The 21,405-nt window shown below is 43.8% G+C and overlaps 1 protein-coding gene and 1 long non-coding RNA gene across 2 annotated transcripts in view; one reads left to right on the top strand and one right to left on the bottom strand.

Annotated features, from left to right (window-relative positions):
* Positions 1-1,935, top strand: part of LOC134966184 (uncharacterized) — a 155,902-nt gene extending 153,967 nt beyond the window's left edge. The window contains exon 4 of the long non-coding RNA XR_010188597.1: positions 1,295-1,935. This is a non-coding gene — a long non-coding RNA (uncharacterized LOC134966184). The remainder of the gene's footprint in view (positions 1-1,294) is intronic.
* The window catches only part of DBP (D-box binding PAR bZIP transcription factor), a 59,752-nt gene extending 56,629 nt beyond the window's left edge, over positions 1-3,123 (bottom strand). Inside the window, exon 1 of the mRNA XM_063942740.1 lies at positions 2,375-3,123. Within this exon, the coding sequence (XP_063798810.1) occupies positions 2,375-2,540 (166 nt within the window). The 5' untranslated portion in view covers positions 2,541-3,123. The remainder of the gene's footprint in view (positions 1-2,374) is intronic.
* Positions 3,124-21,405: the final 18,282 nt, after the last annotated feature.

Here is a 21,405-nt window from a genome sequence, read left to right as displayed (position 1 = left end):
GGTCAACTTAATGACTGTCTACCTACTTAGGGTCATTCCAATGATCCACACCCATCTTGTTGTGCCTCTAGCCCCAATGAAGTCAACTAGTTCCAGGTGAATGGATAGGCAGCAGGCCTATGAATGACCACACAATGGCAACATCCACTGTGCATGGACACTGTATTTTTTCTGCACAACATTCCACCAAATTAACATTACTGAGCCTGATGAATGCCAGCACTAGTACCAAAAGGCCATTCTGACAGCACCCAATTATACATTTATTTACATAGCGCCAGTATAGCCATTGACGATTGGCGAAAAACACAGCAGTACAGCGAAAATGTGACCAAATGCAATAGGCTTCGATTTGCTGGTCCCGACGTGATTCCAGTGATATCACTGTTAAATTTAAAACGGCAAATCAGTTTAAGGAAAAAAAACAAGTTGTCTTTGGCTTGAAACTAATAGGCCCTACACACTGGCTGACAATCCTCAAAGATATGAACGATCTTGTGTGTGTAGTCACCAGCGATGAACGATGCGCGGCCCCGTGCTCGTTCATCGCTGGTGCCCCGTCGGCTGTGCATGCAGGCCAATATGGACGAACTCGTCCATATTTGCCTGCACTTCAATGGAGCCGGGTGACGGGGGGAGTGAAGAAACTTCACTCCTCCCGTCACTGCCCCCCCGCCGCCGGGTCGCTCGTCGGCCGTATCCACCATCGGGCAGCTCGGCGGATCTTTAAATGTGTAGGGCCCTTAACTGCTGCTTTAAATCTAGCGGCTGAACAGCTGGAATTGCACGGGACCTGCAAATCGGAGCCTATTACATTTGGTATTAACAGACAGATAAAATGGTAAGGACCCTACTTCATAAGTTTAAAAAGCAATGATAGTTTAGGGGGAACATTGTATTAAATTAATGTTGTATTAGCGTTTCATTACGGCAGTTTCATCACCATAGGCCTAGGCTGCATGCCCATGAAATTCCAGCTAATGTCAATGATAAATATTGGAACAATGTTTATTCCATTTTTTTTTTTTAAACGTTCTTTATTATTTCACTTCACCAGTCTTTGACTAAATTGTATTATCACATAAAAGGACAGAATACAACCATATGTCATTCAACATCAGCTGATTGGAAATGAGATGTGACGTGTGAGATTAGTGCTATCTACTGTTAAGATAGGCCTAGAAACATAGTGATCACTTTCTACATTGCAACAGAACAAATATGTGTTTATCTCTACATGCAAAATATTTTTGTATTTTAAGAACATTTTCTGTACTAAACTTTTTTTTTGTAGGTAAAAATGACTTCACGGTTTGGCAATTACAAAATTAAGAGACTGAAAAACAACTGTCAATTGGACAATGATATTTTTGGCCAAGAATATGGCTGTGGGTCTCCTCATTTCCCGCATGTTCTGTGTATTACCATAATGTAAATAATGTGAGTATACTCGTCTAGTGTCTCCAATTTACAGGTAGTATGTCCATTATACAGAAACCTCATAGTACAAATGATAAACACATCAAACATATTTTTAATGGTCCAGTTACTAATTATTCAACCCCCAGGAATGTACTTATTGTAAATACATATCAATTTTATTAGCCAGTATCTTAATAATAAAATATGGAACCTCGCCTTAGAATCTATAGGGACCATAACATAACAGTTTAACAGCATCATGGAAAAGAACACTAACTGTATGGGTTTAATTAATAATACATTTAAAATATAAAAGTGTAACTTGATAGGGCCACGGTCAGAATACAGCATGCATACTGTAGATCCTTTGCTAGAATGAGTCACATTATTTGCTTTTAAAATGCTTTCAAATGTCAAACACTAGAAAGTAAGGAAATCAGTGCTCACAGTTCATGCACAGCTGGACAGACTATGGGGGTAGGGGTGTGCGTTTCCCAAATACTGTGTATAAATAAAACTGAACATCAAAGAGATCAGTAATGAGTAAACTCAAAATAACAATATGTTAAGAAAACACTGAAGTGCATACAATGTGACAAAATATAAATAACAAATAATAAACATAACAAGAGATAACAAAAAAATGTCAGCAGATGGACATTTAAAAAATAAATAAATAAAGAGAACAATTACAAAATAAATATAGGGAAGACACTATGGATGTATAGGGTGGCAGGTTACAGCAGTCCCATGTCACCAAAGTGTTAACAAAATAAAAAAGTGTGTGACAGGCGGAGAGCTAACCTTTGGCTGCAGGAAACCTATGACACTGCTCTGGGAATGGGATGGGGAGGTGTTACCCATGCTTGCACTGCAGATATGGATAGATAGATAGATAGATAGATAGATAGATAGATAGATAGATAGATAGATAGATAGATAGAGTACTTACAATTGGTTAGGTCTTTTGCCCTGCGTTCTTGCCCCTTTATGGGCCCTTGCAGCAAGCTCTTCAGGCTCACCATCCCAGACCCTGGTACACCTATGGGAGGCGTAGGATGCAGCTGTTGGCCCTGTATCTTCTCGTTGCCAGCCAGCTGGGCTGTTGGCCGTGCCATCTCCTCTGACAGTTTGCACGGCAAGAAGGAGCAGATGATGATGATGATGAAGAATAGTCACAGATGGTACTTGTTCTCCAACACCTCTTTCAATCCTGATCGCCTGGGTAATAAATGTCCCTTATCAGCAAAAAAAAAAAAAAAAGGTGCAATGGGGGAAAAAAAGAAAATCAGTAAAAGGGAGAATGTAATGCAAGATGCCAGCTCAGCAGGTTAGGAGGGCTGGCTGCTGGCACAGGATGCACTGACCACTGCTCTTGCCAAGTGGAGAGGATAGAAGTTCCCCCATTTCCCGATCAATGGGAAAGTGTTTTGCAATGTTCCTATTTTCCTCCCCGGCAGTGAGAATGCAGGAGGGGGCTGCATCCATGGAACGAGACCTCTCTGGCAGCCAATCAGCTGTGGAGTTTGCCGCTTTTCTGTACACCATTTATCATAGCTATACCTTTACATTAGCAGCAGCTAGCTGTGCTGTGCTGTGCTATGTGCCTGTGCTGCTGTGCAGCTGTGCTGCCTGCCTGTGCTGTGTGTGTATTTGTGTTTAGCAAGTTGCACTGGGATAGTCATGTGGCAGTGACATGGGGAGAGGCAGGTGGACCCTGACCTATTTTTGTCCAATCACCCAGCGGCAAGGAGGGGCTTGACCCAGTTTTGGCCAATGAGCGTCGCGGAGGGGCGTGCCCCGTGGAGTTAGGTACACATGGACGGGCATGTGTCACCTGGCTGTGTGTGCTGATTACAGGGAGCCGAGTGTGTGCGGCGGGAGTGCTGCTGCTGCTCGCTCGCTGCTTCCCTTAAAGGGACTCTGACTCAGCTAGTGGCAGCAGCAGCGGGCGGGGTGATGCACACGTTGTACAGAGCCGGGTCACACTTCTTGTACCGGTACTGTACATACTGTAAGCCGCGGCGTGCTAGGTGTGTTACTGTACATTCTGTACATTGTGTGTGTAATGCATTCACATGCTGCAGTGTACTGTACACAGGGATTTATTTTTGTCCCATTGGCGGTTTATATACTAGCAAGACACAAATGTGCTTTGATGCAGAGCTAATAATCAGCAACTTAAGGTGGATACACACTAGGCGACATGCTCTATGAGAGACATCGCATAGTGTTTCTCCCTCCCAGGCCGGGTGATTGGCTCAGCGACGTCATGCAGCGGCCAGGCTGTGCAGGCAGATGTTGGACGACAGTCTAGATTGAGCTGCCTGCACGGCCGACAGCGAGGGGCGTCAACGACCTAAGGGGGCCGCACATCGCTGGTAAGAGGCGGCATAAGCACTTGCTGAGATAATGAGCGACGTCGCTCATGAAGGGTGAAAATGAGCAATGTCGCTCATTTTCTCGCCAATTTTGTATTCACCTTTACTTTGAATAAACTAGTGCAAGTCAGTCGCTCTGGATATGGTTGAACCAGAGGTTCACAAACGTGGTCCTCAAGACCCCCCAAAGGTCCAGTTTTTAAGTATAAGTAGCGCCTCAGTCAATTTGATTTAACCATCTGTGGTGAGACATGGATATACCTGAAACCTGGATTATTGGGGTGCCTTGAGGACCATGTTTGAGAAGTTCTGGGTTAGACATTGATGCGGTTGCTATGGATAAGGTCGTGCACAGAGTTTAAAAAAAAAAAAACATTTTTACAAAACCAATGAGAGAGCTGGTACCAACTCTAGTGTGCATGTATCAGTCATGGCGGCACCCAGCATGTATCAGTCATGGCGGCACCCAGCAAATCTTATAACGATAGCAGTGGCCAGCTGAGCATTGCGGGCTGGGGCGGTGGCTGTATGGCCACAGTACTGCCCTGGCTGTGGGCCTGTTACGTGGCCACCTAGGGATGGACACCTGAGGGCAATGGTTAGTAACCATCAATGTTTCCTTTCTTATAAATTATTTCTCTATCGTCCTAAGTGGATGCTGGGGTTCCTGAAAGGACCATGGGGAATAGCGGCTCCGCAGGAGACAGGGCACAAAAAAGTAAAGCTTTTACCAGATCAGGTGGTGTGCACTGGCTCCTCCCCCTATGACCCTCCTCCAGACTCCAGTTAGATTTTGTGCCCGAACGAGAAGGGTGCAATCTAGGTGGCTCTCCTAAAGAGCTGCTTAGAGAAAGTTTAGCTTAGGTTTTTTACTTTACAGTGAGTCCTGCTGGCAACAGGATCACTGCAACGAGGGACTTAGGGGAGAAGTAGTGAACTCACCTGCGTGCAGAGTGGATTTGCTGCTTGGCTACTGGACACTAGCTCCAGAGGGACGATCACAGGTACAGCCTGGATGGTCACCGGAGCCGCGCCGCCGGCCCCCTTGCAGACGCTGAAGAGAGAAGAGGTCCAAAATCGGCGGCTGAAGACTCCTGAGTCTTCATAAAGGTAGCGCACAGCACTGCAGCTGTGCGCCATTTTCCTCTCAGCACACTTCACACAACAGTCACTGAGGGTGCAGAGCGCTGGGGGGGGCGCTCTGAGAGGCAAATAAAAACCTTATTAGAGGCAAAAAATACCTCACATATAGCCCACAGAGGCTATATGGAGATATTTAACCCCTGCCTAACTTCAAAAATAGCGGGAGACGAGCCCGCCGTAAAAGGGGCGGGGCCTATCTCCTCAGCACACAGCGCCATTTTCTCTCACAGAAAAGCTGGAGAGAAGGCTCCCAGGCTCTCCCCTGCACTGCACTACAGATACAGGGTTAAAACAGAGAGGGGGGGCACTGATTTTGGCGATATTGTATATATATAAAAGATGCTATAAGGGAGAAACACTTATATAAGGTTGTCCCTATATAATTATAGCGTTTTTGGTGTGTGCTGGCAGACTCTCCCTCTGTCTCCCCAAAGGGCTAGTGGGTCCTGTCCTCTGTCAGAGCATTCCCGGTGTGTGTGCTGTGTGTCGGTACGTGTGTGTCGACATGTATGAGGACGATGTTGGTGAGGAGGCGGAGAAATTGCCTGTAATGGTGATGTCACTCTCTAGGGAGTCGACACCGGAATGGATGGCTTATTTAGAGAATTACGTGAGAATGTCAACACGCTGCAAGGTCGGTTGACGACATGAGACGGCCGACAATCTATTAGGACCGGTCCAGGCGTCTCAGAAACACCGTCAGGGGTTTTAAAAACGCCCATTTACCTCAGTCGGTCGACACAGACACAGACACGGACACTGAATACAGTGTCGACGGTGAATAAACAAACGTATTTCTCATTAGGGCCACACGTTAAGGGCAATGAAGGAGGTGTTACGTGTTTCTGATACTACAAGTACCACAAGAAAGGGTATTATGTGGGAGTGAAAAAACTACCTGTAGTTTTTCCTGAATCAGATAAAATAAAATGAAGTGTGTGATGATGCGTAGGGTTACCCCGATAGCAAATATTGGCGTTATACCCTTTCCCGCCAGAAATTAGGGTACGTTGGGAAACACCCCTTAGGGTGATAAGGCGCTCACACGCTTATCAAGTGGCGTTACCGTCTCCAGATACGGCCGCCCTCAAGGAGCCAGCTGATAGGAAGCTGGAAAAATATCCTAAAAAGTATATACACACATACGGTGGTTATACTGCGACCAGCGATCGCCATCAGCCTGGAGATGCAGTGCTGGGTTGGCTTGGTCGGTTTCCCTGACTGAAAATATTTTATTCATGTAGAGCATTTAATAGGATGCATTCTATATATATGTATGTGAGATGCACAGAGGGATATTTGCTCTCTGGCATCAAGATAAGTGCGTTGTCCATATCTCCCAGAAGATGTCAGGGACACGACAGTGGTCAGGTGATACAGATCCCATACGGCAGATGGAAGTATTGCTGTATAAAGGGAAGGAGTTATTTGGGGGTCGGTCCATCGGACCTGGGGACCACAGCAACAGCTGGGAAATCCAACCTTTTTTACCCCAAGTTACATCTCAGCTAAAAAAGACACCGTCTTTTCAGCCTCAATCTTTCCTTTCCCATGAGGGCATGCAGGCAAAAGGCCAGTCATATCTGCCCAGACATAGAGGTAAGGGAAGTAGACTGCAGCAGGCAGCCCTTTCCCAGGAAAAGAAGCCCTCCACCGCGTCTGCCAAGTCCTCAGCATGACGCTGGGGCCGTGCAAGCGGACTCAAGGTGGGGGGGTAGTCTCAAGAGTCTCAGGGCGCAGTGGGATCACTCGCAAGTTGACCCCTAGATCGTACGAGTATTATCCCAGGGGTAAAGATTGGAGAGTCGAGACATCTTCTCCTCGCAGCTTCCTGAAGTCTGCTTTACCAACGGCTCCCTCCGACAGGGAGGCAGCATTGGAAACAATTCACAAGCTGTATATCCAGCAGGTGATAATCAAAGTACCCCTCCTACGACAAGGAAAAGGGTATTATTTTTCCACACTATATTGTGGTACTGAAGCCAGACGGCTTGGTGACACATAGTCTAAATCTAATATGTTTTGAACACTTACATAAAAGGTTCAAATCGAGATAAAGTCACTCAGAGCAGTGATAGCGAACCGGAAAAAAGGGGACTATATGGTGTCCCTGGACATCAAGGATTACCTCCATGTCCAAATTTTGTCCTTCTCATCAAGGGTACCTCTGGTTCGTGGTACAGAACTGTCAATATCAGTTTCAGACGATGCCGTTTGAATTATCCACGGCACCCCGGGCCTTTTTACCAAGGTAATGGCCGAAAAGATGTTTCTTCAAAGAAAAAAGGCATCTAAATTATCCCTTACTTGCACGACCTAAAAAGGGCAAGTTCCAGAGAACAGTTGGAGGTCGGAAGAGCACTATCTAAAGTAGTTCTTCGACGGCACGACTGGATTCTAAATATTCCAAGAATCGCAGCTGTTTTCCGACGATACGTCTGCTGTTCCTAGGGATGATTCTGGACACGGTTCAGAAAAAGGTTTTTCTTCCCGAGAAAAAAGCCAAGGAGTTATCCGACCTGTCAGGAACCTCCTAAAACCAGGAAAGGTGTCTGTACATCAATGCACAAGAGTCCTGGGAAAAATGGTGGCTTTTTACGAAGCAATTCCATTCGGCAGATTCCATGCAACAATTTTCCAAAGGGATCTGTTGGACAAATGGTCAGGGTCGCATCCTCAGATGCACCTGCGAATAACCCTGTCGCCAAGGACAAGGGTATATCTTCTGTGGTGGTTGCAAAAGGCTCATCTATTGGAGGGCCGCAGATTCGGCATACAGGATTTGATCCTGGTGACCACGGACGCCAGCCTGAGAGGTTGGGGAGCAGTCACACAAGGAAGAAACTTCCAGGGGGTATGGACGAACCTGGAAAAGTCTCTTCACATAAACATTCTGGTACTAAGAGCAATCTAAAATGCTCTAAGCCAGGCGGAACCACTCCTGCAAGGAAAACCGGTGTTGATTCAGTCGGACAACATCACGGCGGTCGCCCATGTAAACAGACAGGGCGGCACAAGAAGCAGGAGTGCAATGGCAGAAGCTGCCAAGATTCTTCGCTGGGCGGAGAATCACGTAATAGCACTGTCAGCAGTGTTCTTCCCGGGCGTGGACAACTGGGAAGCAGACTTCCTCAGCAGACACGATATTCACCCGGGAGAGGGGGGTCTTCATCCAGAAGTCTTCCACATGCTAATAAACTGTTGGGAAAGACCAATGGTAGACATGATGGCGTCTCGCCTCAACAAGAAACTGGACAAGTATTGCGCCAGGTCAAGAGATCCACAGGCAATAGCTGTGGACGCACTGGTAACACCTTGGGTGTACAAATCAGTATATGTGTTTCCTCCTCTGCCTCTCATACCAAAGGTATTGAAGATTATACGGTGAAGAGGAGTAAGAACAATACTAGTGGCTCCGGATTGGCCAAGAAGGACTTGGTACCCGGAACTTCAAGAGTTGGTCACGGACGACCCGTGCCCTCTACTTCTGAGAAGGGACCTGCTACAACAGGGTCCCTGTCTCTTTCAAGACTTACCGCGGCTGCGTTTGACGGCATGGCGGTTGAACGCCAGATCCTAAAAGGGAAAGGCATTCCAGAAGAAGTCATTCCTACCTTGATTAAGGCAAGGAAGGAAGTCACCGCGAAACATTATCACCGCATTTGGCGAAAATATGTCGCGTGGTGCGAGGATCGGAGTGTTCCGACGGAGGAATTTCAACTGGGTCGTTTCCTACATTTCCTACAATCAGGATTGTCTATGGGTCTCAAATTGAGATCTATTAAGGTTCAAATTTCGGCCCTGTCAATATTCTTCCAAAAAGAATTGGCCTCAGTTCCTGAGGTACAGACTTTTGTTAAAGGAGTACTGCATATACAGCCTCCTGTGGTGCCTCCGGTGGCACCGTGGGATCTAAATGTAGTTTTAGATTTCCTCAAATCCCATTGGTTTGAACCATTGAAAAAGGTGGATTTTAAATATCTCACATGGAAAGTGACTATGTTACTGGCCCTGGCTTCCGCCAGGAAAGTATCTGAATTGGCGGCTTTATCTTATAAAAGCCCTTATCTAATCTTCCATTCGGATAGGGCAGAACTGAGGACTCGTCCGCATTTTCTCCCTAAGGTGGTATCAGCGTTTCACCTGAACCAACCTATTGTGGTGCCTGCGGCCACTGGCGACTTGGAGGACTCCAAGTTGTTGGACGTTGTCAGAGCCTTAAAAATATACATTTCAAGGACGGCTGAAGTCAGAAAATCTGACTCGCTGTTGATACTATATGCACACAACAAGTTGGGTGCCCCTGCTTCTAAGCAGACGATTGCTCGTTGGATTTGTAACACAATTCAACTTGCTCATTCTGTGGCAGGCCTGCCACAGCCTAAATCTGTTAAGGCCCATTCCACAAGGAAGGTGGGCTCATCTTGGGCGGCTGCCCGAGGGGTCTCGGCATTACAATTCTGCCGAGCAGCTACGTGGTTGGGGGAAAACACGTTTGTAAAATTCTACAAATTTGATACCCTGGCAAAAGAGGACTTGGAATTCTCTCATTCGGTGCTGCAGAGTCATCCGCACTCTCCCGCCCGTTTGGGAGCTTTGGTATAATCCCCATGGTCCTTTCAGGAACCCCAGCATCCACTTAGGACGATAGAGAAAATAAGAATTTACTTACCGATAATTCTATTTCTCGGAGTCCGTAGTGGATGCTGGGCGCCCATCCCAAGTGCGGATTATCTGCAATACTGTACATAGTTATTGTTAACAAATTCGGGTTATATTGTTAAGGAGCCATCTTTAAGAGGCTCTTTCTGTTATCATACTGTTAACTGGGTTTAGATCACAAGTTGTACGGTGTGATTGGTGTGGCTGGTATGAGTCTTACCCGGGATTCAAATTGCCTCCCTTATTGTGTACGCTCGTCCGGGCACAGTACCTAACTGGAGTCTGGAGGAGGGTCATAGGGGGAGGAGCCAGTGCACACCACCTGATCTGGTAAAAGCTTTACTTTTTTGTGCCCTGTCTCCTGCGGAGCCGCTATTCCCCATGGTCCTTTCAGGAACCCCAGCATCCACTACGGACTCCGAGAAATAGAATTATCGGTAAGTAAATTCTTATTTTTTTTCCATTCAATTGTGGGTTTATGATGTTTGCCAGCCATTGGAAACAGCTTCCTGATGCCCATTTGATGGCTGACAGGCTTGTATTACAGTGGCGGTGTGTGCAAGGTGACAGGGGCACTATACGCCCCTGTCTTTAATGACGCTGCCGATGTGCAGGATAATGTAAGATTGGTCAGTGGCACTGATCTTTCCAAGAACTGCAGCTATCGATTTTGACAGCTGCAGCTGTTGTTGCCCGGCTCACAGCACTGTCCCTGGCTGTCAGCTCCAATAGCCAGGGACTGTGCACACAATGAACAATAACGTTTTGGGGTTTATTTCATTGCGACTGCGGGTGCAGCTGGGGGATTTCTGACTGGCGCATGCACAGAAAGTATGCAGCTTCGGTCAGTGTGAGCAGAAACAGCTGAAAGATAGAGAGTGCACATCAACACACAACACACACAGGTACTTTAACACTCCTCCTCTTCGGCAAACGTGTTTTTAATTCATGCTACCTGTCTTTGGAACCGCTTCACCGCGATCCGGCAGTGAAGTGGGTCCTTACACATAACAGCCGGAGCATGTATGTTAATATATCTGAACATTTATAAATTCAACTCTTTAAATGTTGACACGTGAATTTCTGACGTCAGAATGTTGACATTAGGGGTAGCCTTTGGGATGGGAGAGCTAGGGGGAGAGGGGGTAGGTTTAGGCTATGGGGGAGGGGTTAGAGTTAGGCACTAGAGTGAGGGGAAGGTGTTTGGGATAAGACAGGAATACTCCCAGGACGCCTCTCTGTCAGATGACTCCACAGGAACTGACAGATACATGACACCGGAACCAGATGACACCACTGGAGCCGCTTCTGCCATCAGGAGCAGGTAAGTCACCACTGGGCTAGTAGGGATGTGTCTGGGTCCATCTAAGGGATTGTGCTGTCACTGTGTCCATCTAAGTGGCTGTGCTGTATCCATCCACAAGCTGTGTCCAGTCTAATTCCATCACAGTGGTACTATACCGATACGGCAGGCCCCACCCACTGCATTCACAGTGTGACTCAATATTTTTCAGCAAAAAAAATAAAAAAGTTTAAAGAATAAAATAAAAACTATTTGCACTGTGCATTGCACCCCAGTACGCTGTAAAAGCGGTCTGACTACGCAGTGTGAGCCTAGCTGCCAGTTTAAAAAAAAAAGATTGTATAATTTGCACTCTTCTGTGCACTGCACACCAATAAACTACTCCCCAATACACTCTGTACACCAGTGCACATGTGGAAAATTGTTCTGACTCCACACAGTGTGAGCCGAGCTGCCAGTCAAAAAAGGAAAAAAGAATTGTATAAATTGTTTGTACTGTTCCGCGCATCTCACCCCAGTATGTGAAACCCCAGTATGCGCTGTACCCCTGTGCGTGTGCAGAAAAGCGGTCTGACTCCACAAAGTGTGAGCCAAGCTGCCAGTTCAAAAAAACAAAAAACAATATTGTATAACTAGCTGTTCTACCCGTTCTTAGCACGGGAGTTTCTGATTTTCACAGCTGTAAATAGAAATGATGGTTAATAATTTGGTAAATCTATAGAGATGTAAATTTGAGACATCTTAATGTAAGTATATATTAATCCATGGTCCTTGGCATTACCCGAGGTACACCCATAGCAGATACGGTAAAAAGTGACATGACCATTTTTGTATTTTATTAAATTCTACCAACTGGAGGTGCAATCCAGATTTTGAGCTGATTGTCTGTTTGGGCGTTATCGTTTACGCAACGCAAGCCACGCATCGATAATGACATCATTATGTCAACCCCCTGTTCATCCCATTAGGGGAGGTTTTATTAAAATTCTAATTTCCCACCTGAAGAATACTTATGTTAAATTTCAGCTTCCTAAAATACTGTACTGTAAGAGAATTAGTGATGAGTCAGTCAGTCAGTGAGTGAGTGAGAGATAGGTAAAAAAGTGAGAGTGGTAAAAAGTGACAGGACCATATTTGTAGTTTTTGAAATTCTACACACGGGGTGCAATCCAAATTTTCATTAAGTTGGGCGTTAACCTTCACACAACGCAAGCCACGCATCGGTAATGATGTCATTATGTCAACCCCCCTTTTTATCCCACAGGGGATGTTTATTAGAATTCTAAATACTTAGTTTTTCTATTCCCCACCTGAAGAATACCTATGTTAAATTTCAGCTTCCTAATATATCGGAAAGTAAGAGAATTAGTGATGAGTCAGTAAGTTATATATATATATATAGATTTGTTTGTACTGTTCTGTGACTGCACCCAAGTATGCTCTGTACCTCAGTGTCCATGTGGAAAAGTGGTCTGACACTAAGCAGTGTGAGCCGATTTTCCAGTTAAAAAAAAGAAAAAATATATATTGTTGTATAATTTATACTGTTCTGCGCAATGCACCACAGTACGCTGTACCCCAGTGTGTGTGCAGAAAAGTGGTCTGACTTCACACAATGTGAGCTGAGCTGCCAGTTAAAGAATATATAACGATCAGTTTAGAGAAGAGAAGGAGCATTACCCAGATACTATCGTTGCAGCTGCTTCAATCAGTCAAGATGCCGATACTAGTAATTCAGCGTCATGTAAAGCGGATGCTCAAGGGCATAGAGGGTTTAAAAAATCAGGGAATCCATCTGAAATTTAAAAAAAACAACTATATTTTACAGGGTTAAAGACATGATGCCAGATAGTGCAGTGAAGTGAGCAAGCCTACGGGTGAAAACGTGTTTTGGCACGGCTGGAATCAGCATGGCAATGTCGCCTTGTGAAAGTTAGAATCACTGGTCCTACAACCAACATACGCTGCTCCGTCCAGAAGTCCTGCTGCCTTTAGAACGGTAATCTTCCTATTTTCAGCTAGCTCTCATCCACGGATTGTGGTGCAGCGTCCTTGCTCTGTCCTATGATATCAAGGCGCTGCAACCGCTCTAACGTGGAAAGCAGCACAGCTACTAATCTTTTTTCCGGCCAGTAATACCCGAAGCGCTGCTGTTTTCATATTTGCCGTCCGCTGCACCGGTCCTAGTGACCAGAGTACATGACGAAAAGAGATCTCAGCGGCTGGACTGGGTTTGCGGTCATAAAAACTTTTCATTCTAGCTGGGTTTGCTGCTACCTTTTAGCCCAACACATATTGTTCAGTGACCTATGGTCAAATGTTAGAGAAAATAATGAATTATGTTAAGTGAGCCTAACAATATTAGTATACCGATAAAGTATACCTGAAAATAAATTTGGGAAAGTACTTTGCTAATAGCCTGTGTGGAGTACGGCTTTTTTGATAAATGCATTTCTATGTGAGAATGTGCACGGCACTGGTTTAACATTGAACCACTCCCTATCATCTCCCTGCAATTACCTGAAAATTAAACAGGCAGGAATTGTACTCAATTTCGGTTAACACTCATCCCTGGATTGCGGTGCAGTGTCCTGCAATGTCCTAGGATATCGAGACATTCCATCCGCTCTAACAGGGAAAGCAGTACGGCCACTTATCCTCTTTCTGGTCAGAAATTTCAAGGTCGCTGCCCTCTCATCCACCGGCCGCTGAGCTAACAAAAACCTTGAGCTCATGACGGTGAAACAGTAGAAGCAATGTACCATGGCATACTGATCATCTTTTTTACTCTTTCCTTTTTTCTCTCTATACCAACTATTTATGTCGGGCTACTAATGAGCGCATACGATACCATATAAATATGATGGGCATTCTGCATCTCTCAACACTGTGTATATACCATTTGGGCAAATTTTGAATTTTTATAATTATACATGTGTTTGAGAATATAGGAGCTGACGTTCGGTAAATCAATACCTATTCATGATATGGTTGTTTAAACAGTGAGAGATCATAATTGGTTATAAAAAAATCTGAATAAAAATAATTAAAACAAGCTCCTCGGTGAGCAATCAGTGTTCTCTGAACCAATAAGCTCCATAGTGAGCAATCAGTGTTCTTTGAACTCCTTGTGATAGACAAGTGATCCCAAGGTGTATATGAATAAACCTGTGTGTGTGTTTATATATTTTTCCTTTTCAAATTCCTATTAATTTTAAAGATACAATTAAAGGTTATATTTTAATGATACCTAAGGGTATATCTGGCCCTATTTATATTTCAAAGAGTGCCCCCAAGATAGAGTCTTCTTTTCTCTTTCTAGAATATTAAAGACAAAAACTAAAGCACCTGTATTAAACTAAAAGTTTGGTGCAAAAAAAGGAAAACTCAGCATTCCATTCACTACATGCCAAGTGGCAAGTAAAGGCTATTTATGAGTGGTGGTTCTGAAACGATCAGTGAGGCATCTTCTTCTGCCTCACATAATGATGAAAGATTTTTCCCTCAGAGTCTAGAAGAGGTGTAAAAAAAATGAAAACTGACTTGGCGCTGCTCTCCCCCTGGCCGGAGGTGACCAGATCTGTTGGGATGTGCGGCAGTGGTGGTGGTGCCTGCCACATCAAAAAGGGCACAAGCGAGAGACTCACCTCAGCGGGTTTGTCTGCAGCCTCCCTCGCTGCTGATCCGCAGTATCAGAGACAGCACACAGTGGTTCCCCTCCACTTGGTCCCTCGTTACAAACGCATGTGGAGTTAGATATCCACTTGTCACACTGCTGAGAGTACATTCCTCCTTCTGGGCTCAGCCCATCACAGCCTGTTATCCAGTGTTGATATAACTGTTCCTGAATTACAGCACTGTCCTACTGGCACCACATAATCTAATATTATAAAAAGATTTTCCATTCTCATACCAAGACCAAGTCTCAAAGGCCCTGTTCACAAACCCGCTAAACTTAGATATTGGAGCTCAATTACCACACTTTCACACAGTTGACAATCTCTATTTAGGTCAACATTATGTGATCGATCCCTGCTGGATATGCCAACTCACTAACAGGGCAATGTGTTCTTCGTCGTCTTATTAGACCATGGTGTTGTCCTTTAAAATGGCCTCTCCACTTACAACCTTCTAATGGGCAAAGGCATGAAAAGCCTAAAGGTATAGACCTACTAGCCAGCACTTAATTCCTCTCAACTAAATCTTCGATCATATTTATCAATTTCACAAGCTACGGATTCTATCTGAACCTTCTATAACTTACTGCTGCAATCAGTCTACCCTAGCCTACTCAAGATGGCTCTGTCTCCCTCTTCCAGGGATTTGCATGTCAGATGTCCCAGTTACGGGGTGAGATAGGAGAAATCCTGACACATGTTCGCTCCCTACCGTCTAAACAAAACATGCAAGCACTTGAATGCCGATTACAAGACTCTCTCCAGACTCGGATAACATCTGTTCAATCCAACGTTAAACATCTGGGAGCTAGAGTTGTTTCTCTGGAAGAAGAGAAAGATTCTGTAGAGGTTCAACTACTCCAACTACGTGAAACAATAGCACAAAATTCATTCAAGACATGATAATTATGCAGAAGAAATTAGAAGATCTGGACGACAGAGGCCATCGGAACAATATTAGAATTTGCGGCCTTCCAGAAGCTGTCCCCCCATCTGGCCTTATGGATGCTCTTAATAAAATATTCAGAGATATTCTGGGCTTAGAGCCTAATTCAGACCTGATCGCTGTTGTGCAAATCGCACAGCGGCCGATTATTGAATGACTGCGCATGCGTACAGATCGTAATGTGCAGGCTCGGTGCCAAACTGTTAAAAAAAACCTGCAACTTTTTTGATCACTAGGCGAACGCAGGTTGATGTACAGGAAGCGGGCGTTTGGGCCTGGAAACTGGCCGTTATCTGGGAGTGTCAGGAAAAACGCAGGCGTTTCCAAGCGTTTTCAGGGATGGTGTGTGATGTCAGCTCTGGCCCGATCAGCCTGATTCTACTGCACTGTAGGAGTAGGTCCTGGGCTACGCACAGACTGCACAGACTGAAAAAAATCATTATTTGGTGAGTGAGTTGCGAATGGATTTGCAGCTGACCGGCATATGCAAAGCTTTTCGCACGGAGTACGCAGACTTGCACAGGGCGATTTTTCACTCTGTCTAGGCAGCGACTATCCGATTGCAATCCTCTGCAAATTTGCAGAGGTGTAATCAGGTCTGAAGGAGGCCATTAGATCCCAACGATACCATTGAGTTTGATTGAGCTCACAGAGCTCTCAGACCGAAAGGCCCATCTGCTGACTGGCCAAGAGACGTTATCTGCAGACTCCATTATTTTTCACAGAAAGAGGAGATTCTCCGCAATGTGCGTGAACTAGAAGGAGTTGAATTTAACGGTGTTCTAGTGCAGATCTTTCAAGACCTTTCATGGCGTACTCTTCAACAAAGAAGATTGCTGAAGCCATTAACATAAGTATTACGTAAATGTGACTCCTTGCAAGTTTCATATGACGGCAAGCTTCTATCTCTCCGGACCCCAGCTGACTTGCCTAACTTCTGCTCTGCATTTGGATTAGAAGATATATCCCTCCCAGATTGCAAAGCTTTCACTCTGCCCAATGTTGCTCCTGCCAACCAAGCCAGAAGGGAAAAGTGGCATCAAGTTAAGAGCCCTAAGAAAAAGTCCAAGGAGAAGATCCCCCTTAGGTATTAGACCCCACGTGATAGTTTTATAGATGGTATTAATTACCTTTTTCTAGGTCATGGTATAAGGTTTGTTATTTTCCACAATACCTTGCTATTCAAACTTTCACCTTTTGAAGATAACGAACTGCCGACCTAATGTGTAGTACATTTGATTGCCCACACAATTATACAAATTAAGTGTTCTACACACTTTACTATCCTAATTTCTCCCCTACTCATAGCTACTGTACCCTTGGTTGAGATAGATTAAATAACTAACTGACCAATTGATCAATTGGTTAATCATTTAGTTTTTCTTCATAATTGAAGTTCCACTTACCATAAGTTACTGTATTATTATTCAATGATTAAACTCGAGGCTTCTACTTACTGCTATTCCTAGCAAGGAAAAGGCCTGTAGAATTGTCAACACAGAGTGTCTTAGTTTTTATATTTTGGATTGATATAATATTCTTTAGAATAACGGTGTCACGGTCCCCTAGTGTGCCCCCCCCCCTCCCCCCATCGCCTTGTTTTTTTCCGATACTGGGCTCCCTAGTGGACCCTCTTTTGTCCGGATGCGGTTTATTATTTTTCTAATCGAATTACTGTACTGCATATCTCTATTTGTTTTCTCAAGCTTGCCTCTTATTTCTCTACCCTTGTATTCTTTTCTGTTTTCTTCATATGTCTATCTCCACTTATTTTGTCTCTTTTTTACATCTTTTTCTCTACGTGTCAACTTCCTGATTTGTGATATACTCTTACAGAAGATTTCTAAATGCTTTAATGAATGGCTTCCTTGCTTAGGATAATTTTAGTAAATGCTAGAGGTTTGAACGTTCCTGAGAAAAGAACTGGAGCTGTAAGATCCTTTTATGCAGAGAGCTGACATAGTGCTAGTCCAGGAAACTCACTTTTTTTTGACACTCTTCAACCACACCTCAACTTAGAAATAAGTTCTTCCTTACTTCCTACTATTGCAACTATTCCCAATTGAAATCTAAAGGGGTGGCTATCCTCTTTGCTAAACACATACTCACTACCAATGTCTAGGTACATAGATTGGAGGAGAGGAGATGTCTCTTGCTTAGTTACACCATCTTTAATACGGTCTTGACAATAGTAAATATTTATGCCCCAATTCAGGGTCAACCGGCCTTTCTGGAGAGAATTATAGATAAGATTGATTCACTTAAACAGGAAATCCTGATAGTTGGAGGGGATTTTACCTTGGCCTTAGATCAACACCTTGATGTCTCTTCTGGTACCCCCACAGTTCCAAATCATATATCAAGGAGGGTGAGATGTTTATTACATACTCATCAGCTGTCCAATGCTTGGTGAATTCTCCATCCTTTAGACCAAGATTTTACATACTACTCTGCGTCCAACGTTCTTATTGAAGAATATACTATATACTTGTTAGCCATAGACACCTATCTCTGTTTCAGGCTTCATTCATTGGTCCAATGACTTGGTCCAACCATGCCCCAGCGCTGGGGAAATAAACCGGGCAAAATGTTAGCAACGGCACTATGTTCTCAAAGAGCGCTCTCCTTTATCCCTTTTATTAAAGTAGAACAAGGACATTCTTTCCATGAAATAGCTAAAATAGCTGAGACCTTTTGCTCATACTACTCCTCACTATATAATTTACCACCCCCTGACGCCTATACTGATGATAGTGAAAACTTCATGCTATAAAAATGTATATCACAAAAGTTTGTTTTCCTAAACTCACAGAGCAGGCTATCGTGGAACTAGAAAAACCCTTTACCCTTCTCGAACTTGATGCTATCAAATCCTCTCCCTCTTGCAAGCGTCCTGGCCCCCGACAGCTTTACAGTTAATTATTATAAGGCTTTTAGAGACAAAATATCCCCTCTTTTTTTAGAAGCTTGTAACACTGTCTCGGATTAATGTGTTTAGCAAAAAGAAAAAGGAAAAAAGATAACCTTGGGTTGGAGCACTCAGATTTCAGAGACTAATGGTCAATTACATATAGGTTAAAACACAACTTTTATTGGTATACTTTAAAAAGTACCATCAACAAAAAGCCCATTCCTTGTTAAATTATTTTGTGTTACATTTGTAAACTCAGTTTTACTTTAAAAGATTCTAATGAAAGAACATATAATTGTAAGTTGCACAAATGCAAATATGACCAGATGATTTAACATTGTTGTATACCCTGAGTAATTGGGTTGCCCACAAGTGACTGACGGTCATTATCACTCAGTAATACAACTTTCAGTTACAGCCACTCACCTTGCAACAGGATGGCACCCTGCAGGGATAGGTCCTAATACACCTACTACCACACCCCACTGTACATGCCCAACCCCGTCCGATCTTGGAAGCAATCCAGTGGTGGGCTTGGTCAGTACTTGGAGGTGAGACCACCTGGGAATACCAGGTGCTGTAGGTGATTTGACCATATTACCCTAAAACGGGGATTCATCTCTGCACGGTCTCTGGCCATAAATTTTGCATTTGTGCAAATTATAATTATGTTCTTTCATATCTTCACGATTAGAATCTTTTAAAGTAAAACTGAGTTTACAAATGTTACACAAAAATATCTAAGAAGGAAGGGCTTTTTGTTGATGGTACTTTTTAAAGTATACCAATAAAAGTTATGTTTTAACCTACATGTAATTGACCATTAGTCTCTGAAATCTGAGTGCTCCCACCCAAGGTTATCTTTTTTCCTTTTTCTTTTTGGTAAATATTTTAATCTATGTCTGTAACCTATGGGAGCACCCCCAACCATCACATGGAGGTACCCAAAAATCACAACGCAATAGGTACATAGTGAATTATCAGTAGAGGTATTCTTTACACAGTTGGGATTTTCAGAGACCACTATAAATTCTTAACACTATAGTGTTTACTCCCATCGCCCTGTGCGGCATCCCTAACCAAACCTTCTCTTTACCAACACTGTCTCGGAAAAAAACCCTTTTTCTCAACAATCCCTCAAGGCCCATATTGCGGTCATCCCCAAAAAGGTAAGGACCTCTCCTTGTGCCCCAGCTACTGACCGATTTCTCTTCTCAATGTCGATGTTAACATTTTTGCTAAAATGCTTGCAAATAGGCGAAAATATCTTCTACCCTCCCTTATACATAATGACCAAGTGGACTTGTCCCTGGTCGAGAGGCAAAAGATAACACCTCTAAGATTATAGACCTTATTTATAACATTTCCTCTGCCGACTCCCCAGCAATGCTGTTATCTACGGATGCAGAAAAGGCGTTCAACAGAATTGATTGGAGCTTTATAGCCGGGGTGCTGGGTCACATGAAATTTGGTCCTTCTTGTCTGCAGCGCATTTTAGCCCTTTATGGTTCCCCCTCAGCCAAAATTAAGATCAACAGCTCCCTTTCAGCTACGTTTGATATAAAAAATGGAACCAGACAGGGATGCCCCTTATCTCCCTTAATTTTTATTTTATGCATAGAAGCCCTGGCAAGGGCGATCAGGCTCAACCCAAATATTTCAGGAATAAGGTTTCAGAATAATGAATACAAACATGCCCTATTTGCCGATGATTTATTGGCTACAATCACAAACCCTATTGTCTCTCTAGTATAAAAAACAAATGTGCAGATGGCGCTTCAATACAAAGTTGCAGCAACCTAACAGACAGGACGGTCACCTCAGTCCCTTGAGTAGCTTAAAAATGTTTCTTTGTTTTCGCTGTGGTGCGCTCCCTGGGTTAAAGTGGATATTCTTACTCATCGATTAGTCTATAGGGTCATATATGTTCATCGGTGCTTAGAGATAGACGGGTCAATAAATCACAGTCTCTGCTTTTCCACACGACACTTCACCAGTTCCCCAATATAGGGTTTTTATCAGTCAATATGTGGGGTTATATAAGTTCATCAGCATTAGGAGATGGACGAACTCACAAATCTTAGATTCCTCTTCTCCACAGGACACTTCACCAATTGCACCAACATAGGGGTCCCAAAAAATATAAGGAGAAGGTTCGCATATGGTGAAGTACAGTAATTTTATTCGACAGATGTGCAAATATGCTAAAACTTCAGTGCAAATATGCTACAGATGGTATGGTTATCCAATGTGCAAATAGGCAAAATAAAGTTAGCAGCATATGAATAACCGGTGATTGATTGGAGGGACCTTCCATGACCAGAGGGGAACAAGAACCAGCCGAGAATCCGCAGTGGTTATTTTGGTTGCTGCAAATCCCTGAAGTAACCTTCCATGCGCTTCTGGGTGGGCTATCTGACACCCCACACAATCTGGTACGCAGGTCCACATAATTTGTGGTGAATTTTTTTCATTTCTTCATTATTCATATGCTGCTATTATTCATATGCTGCTAACTTTATGAGTTATATTTTGCCTATTTGCACATTGGATAACCATACCATCTGTAGCATATTTGCACTGAAGTTTTAGCATATTTGCACATCTGTCGAATAAAATTACTGTACTTCACCATATGCGAACCTTCTCCTTATATTTTTTGGGACCCCTATGTTGGTGGAATTGGTGAAGTGTCCTGTGGAGAAGAGGAATCTAAGATTTGTGAGTTCGTCCATCTCCTAATGCTGATGAACTTATATAACCCCACATATTGACTGATAAAAACCCTATATTGGGGAACTGGTGAAGTGTCGTGTGGAAAAGCAGAGACTGTGATTTATTGACCCGTCTATCTCCAAGCACCGATGAACATATATGACCCTATAGACTAACCTATTGTCTCTCTGCCTAACTTGGTAAGCAAGTTTAAGATCTTTGGGGACCTCTTTCATTTTAAAATA

The sequence above is a fragment of the Pseudophryne corroboree genome, chromosome 10 (assembly GCF_028390025.1).
Source record: "Pseudophryne corroboree isolate aPseCor3 chromosome 10, aPseCor3.hap2, whole genome shotgun sequence".
In the NCBI taxonomy this organism is placed as follows: domain Eukaryota; kingdom Metazoa; phylum Chordata; class Amphibia; order Anura; family Myobatrachidae; genus Pseudophryne; species Pseudophryne corroboree.
The sequence above is the reverse complement of the archived record's forward strand: the minus strand, read 5'-3'. Positions and strand labels throughout refer to the sequence as shown.